Source organism: Carica papaya, chromosome 7 (assembly GCF_054855325.1).
Source record: "Carica papaya isolate Zhongbai chromosome 7, ASM5485532v1, whole genome shotgun sequence".
Lineage (NCBI taxonomy): Eukaryota > Viridiplantae > Streptophyta > Magnoliopsida > Brassicales > Caricaceae > Carica > Carica papaya.
Window position 1 is genome coordinate 19,983,324 of NC_142315.1, and position 11,056 is coordinate 19,994,379.

The 11,056-nt window shown below is 35.7% G+C and overlaps 2 protein-coding genes across 2 annotated transcripts; both read right to left on the bottom strand.

Annotated features, from left to right (window-relative positions):
- Positions 1–1,142: 1,142 nt before the first annotated feature.
- On the bottom strand, positions 1,143–5,242 carry LOC110808260 (kinase with adenine nucleotide alpha hydrolases-like domain-containing protein). The gene is made up of 10 exons (XM_022033694.2): positions 4,636–5,242; positions 4,413–4,522; positions 4,191–4,312; positions 3,880–4,094; positions 3,737–3,797; positions 3,338–3,644; positions 3,157–3,258; positions 2,581–3,009; positions 1,723–2,481; positions 1,143–1,576 (listed from the first exon to the last, which is right to left on the bottom strand). Exons 1-10 carry the CDS (start codon positions 4,838–4,840, stop codon positions 1,535–1,537), a joined length of 2,352 nt encoding a protein of 783 aa, XP_021889386.1. The 5' UTR covers positions 4,841–5,242; the 3' UTR covers positions 1,143–1,534.
- A 190-nt stretch (positions 5,243–5,432) lies between these two features.
- Positions 5,433–7,170, bottom strand: LOC110808257 (protein kinase C-like zinc finger protein). The gene is made up of 3 exons (XM_022033692.2): positions 6,793–7,170; positions 6,235–6,714; positions 5,433–6,135 (listed from the first exon to the last, which is right to left on the bottom strand). Exons 1-3 carry the CDS (start codon positions 6,892–6,894, stop codon positions 5,545–5,547), a joined length of 1,173 nt encoding a protein of 390 aa, XP_021889384.1. The 5' UTR covers positions 6,895–7,170; the 3' UTR covers positions 5,433–5,544.
- Positions 7,171–11,056: the final 3,886 nt, after the last annotated feature.

Here is an 11,056-nt window from a genome sequence, read left to right on the forward strand (position 1 = left end):
ATAACCATAATCACTCACTCCCTTAAGTATCGTGGCTAGAGTTCTTGTGCCACGTATCCCTGAACTTAGAGATATTTAAGGGGAACCCTAGTCCTTTATCAGTGAACTCTCAAACTTTGAGACACTTTTTCAAACCCCAATTTTCATTAAATAGCTATTTTGGCTTTGTGCCACGTACCTCTTAACATTCACCCATTAGTGACACGCAGATCATTCATTCCCTACTCTGGTCGATTGTCGACACATGCCCTCTTCTACTCCAGATTACGCCATGCGTTGCCATGTATTTTCTGTTTAAAAACCAGCATTGGTTTTTTGTTCTCTGCTCTCAGTTTTATTCCCACCTCCATGAGCTCATCTAGGTTGCCGACTTCCGGTCTCATTTCCCTCCGTATGAGCTCGTTTACTCACGCGGATATTGGCCATTTGTTTTCCGTTTATTATTATTATTATTTTTTCTTACTTTACACACATATTCTGGTGGTCGATTATATAGAAACTGATTTGGCGGTCACTGAAGATGCATGCAAGGTGTCTAGATATTAAAATGTTGTAATAAAGTCGGCCAAATATTTAAACACACACACACACGTGTATTCAAAGTTCCATGCTTAATTGGCTTTAAGTGTTAGAAGTTAATTAGATGAAACATTGGGCAAACCTCTAAAAGTCTCATTTTCTGTTTAAATTGTCCAACGATTAGGGTTGTTTAACCGTCTAAAATTAAAATAAACCGAACACATACAAAATAAATCAAAATCTAATCTGAAAAAAATAAAACAAAAATCAAATCAAACAGTCAATTCAGTATGATTCAAATTAATTTTTTTTTTTTTGAGTTCATCAATAATAATTTATCCAAATATTAAAAAATATTTTAAAAAATAACTCTGGACTTCTATTAGGGGTCCCGAAGCAGATTATGTTTTTATTGATATTCGACGTATTAGAATGGAGTTTTGAGAAGGGGGGGGGGGATTATGGATGCATTTGGTGGTTCTTATTTATTTATTTATTTTTTTTATAGAATAAATAAATGTAATAAAACTGTGAAATTTATTTACAAATACTTAATTTCAACCAATATATTTCAAATTATATCAATTTATTTTTAAAAAGTATTTTATGTTATCAATCAAGTATAAGAGAGAGAATTAACTAACAATTATATTCCTTTACAATTTTCCTAAAAAAATATACAAATAAAGAATAAAAATAAAAAATTACACGCCTGACTTTTTGTGTTTTTCCAAATCTTCAAGAATTCCCGAGTTTGATGAATAAAATTACTAATTATATTACACATTTGGAGTTCTACCAAAATCAGACTAAAAAGGTGTGTGTGTCCCTTTAGGGAAAAAAAGAAAAAATAAAAATAAAAAAGAAATCACATGCAATTACATCTGCTGGAATCATCTTCTTCATAATTCTATTCCCATATGAAATGGAAAGAAAGCTTGAAAATTGCAGAAATTTGAATTTCAATTTACCAACAAAACTCTACTTTTCTCCCATATTTTGTTGCAGAGGGCTTCTAGGCGTAAGAATGTGGATAGTGAGGGTTACTCATCGTCTCCTGTAAAAATTAGAAGCAAATCTTCTTGTTACTTTCCAAACGCTTCGGTAAATTCTGGGTACCATGTAAATCAGAATTCCAACTCCAGAAATTTGTGCATGTAAAATGTTTAAAGAAAAGAAAAAGAAAAAGAGATAACAACTTACTAGTTGCAGAGAAACTTGGCTCTGGTTGGGTGATAAACCAGGACTTGTAGGAGGAAAAGCATGGTACATGGACTCTTCAGCAAGTGCCCTTAATCTTTCAAGTTCTGGCAACACAACTTTGGCAAGATCTGGTCTGTCCTTCCGCCTTAGCTCTGCGCACTTGATCGCCATTTTTGCAAAGCTCAAAGCTTCTTCAACTGGCCACTCAGGCACAGTTGGATCAAGTATGTCGCCGAAAACCCCCTTTTCGATAGCTCGCTCAACATGGTGAGTCAAACCCATTGGAGGCTTGGCCGTGATCATCTGTAGGAACATTATCCCAAGAGAGTATATATCAGACTTTATGCCCAACATGCCTGTCTGTTGATATTCTGGATCAATGTAGCAGAAAGTGCCGGCTGTCGATGTCATTCGATACTGCGTCACGTTATCCGCCACAGATGGAGGAACCAATCTGGCCAACCCAACGTCACTGATCTTGCTCACAAAGTTGCGGTCTAACAGGATGTTGGCGGGTTTCAGATCACGGTGTACAAGAGGTTCTGGTTTGGTTTGGTGGAGAAAGAGTAAACCTGTTCCGATTTCACAGGCAATTCTGAATCTAATCTGCCAGGAAAGAGGTGGCGTGTTTCCTCGCCGGAAAAGACGATCTTCTAAGCTGCCATTGGCCATGAACTCGTAAACTAAGCATCCGTATTCAGGACAGGCTCCTAGGAGGAGAACCATGTTAGGATGCCTTATGCAGCTCAGTACTTCTACCTGCAAGTCAAAATCAACATGTAAACTAGCATGAAATAATGTATTAAATACATATATTTTTTGATCAAATTATGAAGATGACGTGGAAAAAGTGTGTACCTCTTGCTGAAACTGTGATCTTCCTTGAGCTGCATCTGGGCGTAAAACCTTAACAGCAACAGGTGTGTGGTCTAAATGACACTTGTATACGGGTCCATAACCCCCTTCTCCAATCTTGTATTTCTCTGCAAAGAATTCAGTTGCAGCTTCAATGGCCTCAATTGTATATTTCCTGTACCTAACATCTGAATTAGCCAAAGCATCCAGTGCCTTTCTTTTCTCTTCGGATTCCTTGAGTGCTTTCATTTCTGCACTAATTCTTTTCTGGGCCTCAAGTTCTGCAATTCTCTGAGCTGCTTCTGCAGTCTCAATGGCTGCTTTAGACTTGGCTTTCTCTCTTTCTACTATGACCATTGCAGTTTCCTCTGCCATTCGTGCTTCTTCGAGCTTCCTTTCCTCTTCAAATTTCCAGCGCTGGAGATCTCTTGCCTGCAGCCATGGGTTTTGAAAATGTAATCTTTGTATCTTTAAACAAACAGGTTCAGATTATGCCATAAACAGATAATTCGGTGTCTGATATCATACACTTATAAAGAAGGATATATATAAAAAGAGGATGGTTTATATTTATCTTACCTTTTGCCTTGCCACAAGAGCTTCTCTACAAGCTGTGTTGTACATTTCCATTGTTTGTTTGAGCTCTAGCCTTAGCTTCCTCATTTCGGATTCCACGTCGTCCTAACCATTTATGCAAGAGTATTGAGGAGTTCGAAACAAAAAACATTAAACTGGCGTGCAAAAAGGTTTGTATGGTTACCACATTCTGAGACGCAGATGACATTCTCTCGCTATCCATCGAGGTATAAGAGTAGTCAGTTGGAGAGTTGATCATGTCCAAAGATTTCCTTCCAAATTGAATTGACTCAAAACTGTTATTGCTGTCTAAATCAGAAATATTAGAGAGTCGTATAGGACTGCGGATTGTATCTTGATTGTCATAGAAGTTAGGAAATATCCGATCCATGCTAGGCCTGCCTGAGCTCACAAATGATATGTCTGTGTCTGGAGGCGGAGGCAATTCCCCGTATGACTTCCCATTTAAACCTTTCCTAGTAAAAGGTGATCTGTTTGTGTTTAAAATAGATCGAATTATAATCCAAAGTAAAACCAATAATAAATGGTTGAATTTCATAGTTTGTGTTATATCTACACAAACCTAAAGAAGTCTGAGTCCTCAGAAGATTTGCGTGGTATCTCTAATGATAGCCTTTCAGGCGCTGAGAGATGAACAAAAATATATCAAAATTCTGATAAGACTCAAAATGTAAACAAGAGCATGGTATGGTGAGAATGATTTACCTCTGAGACTATTATTAACTGGAGTCGGAGACAAGACTGGTTGAGGAGGTTTTGTTCCCGGCGAATTGAGAAGTTGTGTCCGGAGGTGAGAGATGACCGGGGCAGGGCGGGAGGCTGATCTCATAGTTGCAATCTTACCTTTAGATATAACATATACTGTACAAAAATCTGGTGCACCTTTTGTCACACTGCCAGGTATATCTGTGGCTTTAAATCTTCGCAGACCAAATTTGATTCAAGTCAGTTCTTAATTAAGTTCAGGTTTATAACATTAATTTTCTAAATAAAAAAATAATACTTCAAATATTAACCTTAAAAATCCCACTTTTGCTGGAGCTCCCACAACCAAAACTTCTATTCCTGTCTGAGTTACATATTCAATTAATGCTTTTGCTACATCTGTATCCTCCAGTAAAACATCTTTGCATTGTATCTGCAGTAACCCAAAAAAACAATTAAATAATGGATTAATTAAGAAGCTAAAATAGTATTCCTTGAAGAAGTGCATATGAAAGAAAATGGTGAAAGCTTACATCTTTACGTGTACAGAAGCAACGGAAAGGGAGGAAGAGTTCTCTGATTTGAGGATCAGGCTCTTTAGATGCCTGAATTCCTTCACCCATATCAGCCATTTGGTTCATCCCTGTACAACTAAACAATTTTAATTCCAATTCTTTTCCCCCAGTTTATATCATATTAGATATAGTAATCAAAAACAAGAAATTAAAAGGAGAAAGATGAGGAAGAGAAAGTTACTAGAGAAGGGAGGCAAGGTAGAAAAAGCCGACATCTGCTGCTTGACATTAACATGAATGAGAATAACAGTTTGGCCTCTTTGCAAGACATGATCAATTGCCCATTTCAGAGCATTCTGGCTGTTCTTGTCTTTGTCTATGGCCACCGCCACCAGCCCATTTCCAGAATCCCTCCTCTCCACCGCATTGTGTTTCGGCGTCCACATTGATTGATCTTATTACTCTTCTCTTTTCTTTTTCCTCTGTAAATTTCCGCAACTAAACCAATCTTGAATAACGCACTCTTTTTCCTTTTTGGTTTAGTTTTACTAATCCAAAGCCAAAATAATTTTAATCTACAAAAATTCTAAACGAATAACAGAATCTCTCTGTTCTCCACCTGTACTCTCTTCACAAGTTGTTTATTTGTTTGCTTGTTTTCATGGTCTCTCTTCCGTACGTGAGGACGAAGAGAGACAAGAAGGGAGTCGTGGCGATTGTGTGTAATTGGGTAGGGTTGTTGTGTAAATCTAACTTGTTTCCTTTTTTCCTTTTTTTTTGAAACCTTCCAATCTGTGTTTGCCTGGATTAGTTTCTTCTTTTTAACTGGTTTGGTTCTTTCGAGCCACAAATCCCTCTATAATTCCTCTACCCTAAAACGTGAGAACACCCTTCTTTCCCGGATTCTCAGGTGTCCTTTTCTTTTTTCTTTCCTATATTTTCAGGTGCCTCCAAAATGCACACTCGAACTATATACATACACACATCTATGTCGGCTATTTTTTTTTTTTTTTTTCTAGAAGAAGAGAAAATGTCAGAGACCCACCATCCACCAAATACGCGGATAGTTAAATTTGGAATTTATTGACTTTATAATTTTAACATCGGTTTATACATATATAAAATATAATCTAGAAGTAGTAGTTAATGTTTACAATTCTTGTTGGTCTTGGACGCATGTCGGATGAAGATCATAATCACAGACCTCGCAAGAGAACGCCCAGTACTTGCCTTGCTTCTTGCATTCATCACACACGTACGCCTTCGCCATATCCAGTTTCAGTACATGCTCATGTTTCATGTCCTTCACTTGCTGCGGCAGCTTCTCCCCTTCTCTTTTCAGGGTTTCTTCTATCTCTGCAATTCTTGATTCTGTAAACGGAAAGCTTTTTGCACCGTACAGGGAAATCATCTCTTTCCCATTTGTGCTCACTGTCTTCCCTTCTGGTCCGATGAAGATTAGAGCTGGAATTCCTTTAACGTTAAAGATCCTGCCAAGGTCTTGTCTGATTCTGTCCTCGTATGGAATTGCTAGCCATGGCATGCTGCTCATGTTGACTTCGAATTCTTTGAGGTCTCTATCGGTCGATACCAATATTATTTCTAAACTGTCTCTTTTGGTCGTGCCTATCAGCTCGTTGTAAGCTTCTGTAAGTTGTCCGGTGAACGCACGGCATGGCGGACACCAATATGCGCCGAAGTAAAGCCCTATTGTCTTCCCAACCAGTTGACTTATCGGTACCTGCAAAAACAAATACATACATATAATATATATATATATATGCGCATATGTATACGCATAGCGTGAGAAGTATTGTGATTGAATGAGCATTTGGGATACCTTTCTGCCATCTCTTGAAACGACGTAGCTTTGTTCATCATGCGCTAACAGTTCTTCAATCTTGGCTCCTCTGCGCTTGGCGTGGTCAATGGCTTTCAGCTGTTCTCTTCTCAGAGCAGTGAAAGGATATGCTTCAGCTCCGTAGTCTTCAACCAGATCAATTGAGTCGTCTTCGACTGAGACCCCATCTGGGTTTAGTGGGATAAGTGAAGGGATCCGATCGACATGATATTTTTCACTCAATTTTCTGTGAAGATTTGAATTGAATGGAACAGCAAGCCATGGCATGCACTTATAGTAGTCATTGAATTCTTGCTCGTCGTGATCGAAGGAGATGAAGATAATCTCTAACTCTTGACGTTTTTTTCTTAAGGTGTCAAAAAGTTGAAGAAGCAGAGGAGTAAAACTCTTACATGGCCTGCACCAGTTTGCGGAGAAGAAGAGACAAATTTTCTTCCCATGGAGTGATTGTAAGGGTACCTGGATGAAATTAACGATGATTTTCTTTCAGCTTCTCTCTGCAATATCTTTGAAGGAAAAAATTAAAACCCAGTTTACCTTTGCTCGAGGTGATAAGAGAAACTCAACCTCTTCTGATGCTAAGCTGGCTACCAAGCTGCTGCCTCCAATACATCCGGATTGAATATCAGTATCGGCCATTTGGAATTACTGCAAGAAAAAAAGCTGGTTTGATTTGTGTTGTTGAAATTTGTTGATCAATAGTTAAAAACAAAGGGTTGTAGAGTACTTATCTCATATCGAAAATTATAGAATTCAATGCCCTTCCTTTTAGTCATTAAAACCCACATGAGAAATTAATAGATTCCTAAGAATTCAATGCTTTTGCATACGTATATTCTCTTCTTATATTCTTTTTATCTTTTGATGAATGTCTTTACAATTCAGTATTGAAGGAATTAGGTTAGATAAACTTGAGATCAGTTGGGTTAATTCTCGTGAAGAACATGCAGAAAAAAAAAAAAAAAAAAAAAAAAGATAAGCACGTAGGGTAGTTAATTACAATAAGACGGCAGGCCTTACAACTTGCTTTGTTTGCTAGTAAACGAATCCGATGCTGTTGTACATGTTCGCGTGCACATTCTTAACTTAGAAGACTCTTGATTTCACTTTCATTTTAGTTTCTTTTATTTACTTTTTCAAATACTATTAAAAATTATATTAGTTGTAAAGCATACACCAGGGATGTTGAATCCTCCTGCAGAGATATAATCGATATGATTATACAGTAGAGTCTGTGTGTAGAGAGAGGCTCTTAATTAAGCAATCATATTCATTGGTGTTGTCTGTCAAAATCTGGAATTAGACATATATATATATATATATATACATACATGTTGACAAATAGAAAAAGATTAGCAGCATCTTGTTCTTGAAAGCTTCTATATTCTATATTATGTTCTTTTCTGTCCAGATCTACACTTGACCCATTCAATTAAATATGACTTCCTTCTTCTTTTTACTTTTCATTTACTTGTATATTATACATTGATGGTAACTGATCAGTTCACTGGTGTGAAATTAAATTGAATCCAAATATATCGAATTTTCTCAGTCTTTTAATTTCAACTTGAAAAGTAGACTAAAGTTTACTTGATTTAGGTTGAACTGAATTAATTTTATTTTTTTCCTTAAATTATCTTTGTTAATTAAAAAAATAAAATAAAAAAACAAACAATAAATTCATAAGTAATAATGATTAATTAATAAAATAAATATTAATTTATAACTATGATTTTTTACATACATCATTTTTTATTTTTGATCCCTTCAGTCTAAACTGAAAATTGAAGCAGACTTGTATAAAATTTTTGATGTTCACAATTAAAAAAAAAAAAAAAATCTAGATTAAATTATTTAGTCTACTTCGATTGAGTTTCTTTACTCCTATCTAATTTGACTTTTGGTTCATATTTCTTGTGAAAATTAATCTCAAATATGTACATAATCACATACAATAAAGAGTAAAATAAGAAAAGAAACAAGATTTTACGTGATTCAATAGAGATGTTTACGTCCATGGGATATACTAATAAGAAACTTTACACCACAATGAGAAAATGATAGTACATCAACAACAGAGTTGTATACCCTTATACACAAAATATTAGAGTCTTTCTATGATATTTTTATAATATATTAGAATATTTTCTAGAGTATACACATGAATATTTTGCATAATACATACAAAATATTTTCATAATCAAATCACATCTACAAATCTTCTATTTAATTTGAATTCTCTCCATCAACAAACACTATCTTGCCAAAGTACCATTATACGGGCACTATTGAGTATTATATATTTCAACCAAGTCTAGAGGTATATAAGCTTGCTAACTATGATCGCTTTGGTCATCATAACTACTTAATTCTCATGTGTAAATATCTTCTGTACAACTACAGTATTTTCGTGATACAATGTCCCAAATGAAATAATATTTGATATCAAGTTTTTCATCTATAGCACCAACCCACTAATTTGTGGCTGAACTAAAAATAGTTTCATTATACCTATCAAGTTCCTACAAATCAATTATCTTTGTAACTAACAAAGCATATACAACTATATTTTCATGCCTTTATGGTGATCTAATTTATCTTCTCTTCCTACTTGTTGCAATGTTGTATGGTTATTGTTGATTAGCTTCATCATCACTTTTTTTTATTAAGAACTTACACCTCATTATATGGATTATTAGATTGAACTATTAGAGTATCAACCTCTAACTCTACTTGTTCTTTAATACTGTGATCTGATTGTCCTATTGTTTTTTTCTTTTGACTATATAGTGAAGCATACTCTTTAAATATCATATTTTTACTGATAATTAATCATAGAGACTTTGAACTACTATATCACAACTCACAACCTTTCAATCTATATGCATATTATAGAAATATGCATTTTTTTTATCCTTGACTTAAACTTACCATCTCTCATATAAGTATAAGTAGGGCAACCAAATACTCTCAATTAAGAATAATCAGCAGGTGAATCAGATTATATCTCAAAATGAGCTTTACACTCAGTAGTTGTAAATGAAGATCTATTAGCTAAGAAACAAGTAGTGTCAACAACCTTATCCCAAAATTCGTCTCCTAAACCTGAATGTGACAGTATGTTGCATACCCTATCACAAAGCATCCAATTCATGTGTTCTACAATACTATTCTATTATGGTTTTTCCATGCAAGAAAAGTGTCCTCATTATGCTTTTTTTAATTATAGAAATCATTAAACCCATTATTATAAAATTTTAATTCATTGTCAGTTCTAAAACATTTAACATTATTCTCTATTTGCTTATCAATTATGGTCTTCCAACTGATAAAATTTTAAAATACCTTTTTTTTTTTTACTTTAGAAAGCATACCTCAACCATTTGAGAGTAATTATCAATAAGAGTCATAAAATACCATATACTCTTGGAGAAAATTCTATATGGACTCCATAAGTCCAAATGGATATAATTCAACTTATTTCTATTCTTATTCACCATTATTTTTGTAATGCCCAAATTTAATTTAGTGTAAAAATGAAGGAAATTTAATGAAAGATGAAATTAAAAACAATTTTGGGGAAAAATGGTGAAAATTTGGGTTTTAAGAGCATTTTTTAAAGAAAAATCGAAAATATGGATCAAAATACAATTTAAAAAATTTGTGCCATGTAGGATGCCCGGTCAGCAGTCTCGACGAACCAGAACATGCCGTGTAGTAATGGATGCTGACGTGGTGCCACGAGGGAGGTCACGTGGGCGATCCGCATACCTGCGATTACATCGTCCAGATTTGTTCCCGTGCGCATGAACGTCATCCAATCTCCAAAAAAATCCCAATTGTTTCGAACTTTCTATTTTTGGAATGGAATATTTACGGAATCCCTATGAATAAGATCAAACCTTATTCCATGGTATTTACATGAGATTCCTCTTTCTTATTCTTAAGCAATTCCCCGAGAGGGCTTAGTTGATCCATGATTTATGTTTCGTCTTTTGTTTCCTTTTCGTTTGTTTCGAGAAATAGATCGATCAATTCTGATTTTTTCTTTTTCTATTGATTCTTTTCCGATCGAGATGTATGGATCCATGGATCTATGTGTCTATATAGATCCTGTTCATGGATTAACGAAAATGTGCAAAAGCTCTATTTGCCTCTGCCATTCTATGAGTCTCTTCCTTTTTGCGTATGACATCACCACTCCCTTTGGCAGCATTCACTAATTCGGAACTTAATTTGAAAGCCATATTTCGATCTGGACGTTTTGGGGATGCCCCTAATAACCAACGAATGGCAAGTGTTTTTCCTTGTGTGGATCCTATTTCAATGGGAACTTGATGAGTTGATCCGCCTACAATGGCATGCGTTCCCTCCCCAAACGTGATCGGACAGTCATATTTAAATGCGATCAACGGTCCAGATCTGTTACCTATTTAAACTCGATCTGACAGTTCAGATTAGATCGCAATGGACGATACAGATTTGCTCCCTATTTAATCGCGCTTGGTGATCCAGATCAAACGCGATGGATGGTCCAGATTAAATGTGGACATATATAAATAATCATTTTCACACCAAACCCTAACCCTAGCCGCCAGACACTCTTGCCAGAGAAGAAGACCCAATCATCGGGAAGGAGAGCCGCCGCCACCCGCCACCGCACCGGAGCTACTTTTGACCGCCAAAAGAGGTAAAAAAAAAATTTCTTTACTTAGAATTCAATTTTAAACACCCTCATGGCTAAATTAGAGGAAAAGGACCGGCCGATTGGCCGAAAACTGCGAGCAAAGCCCAGCAGCGC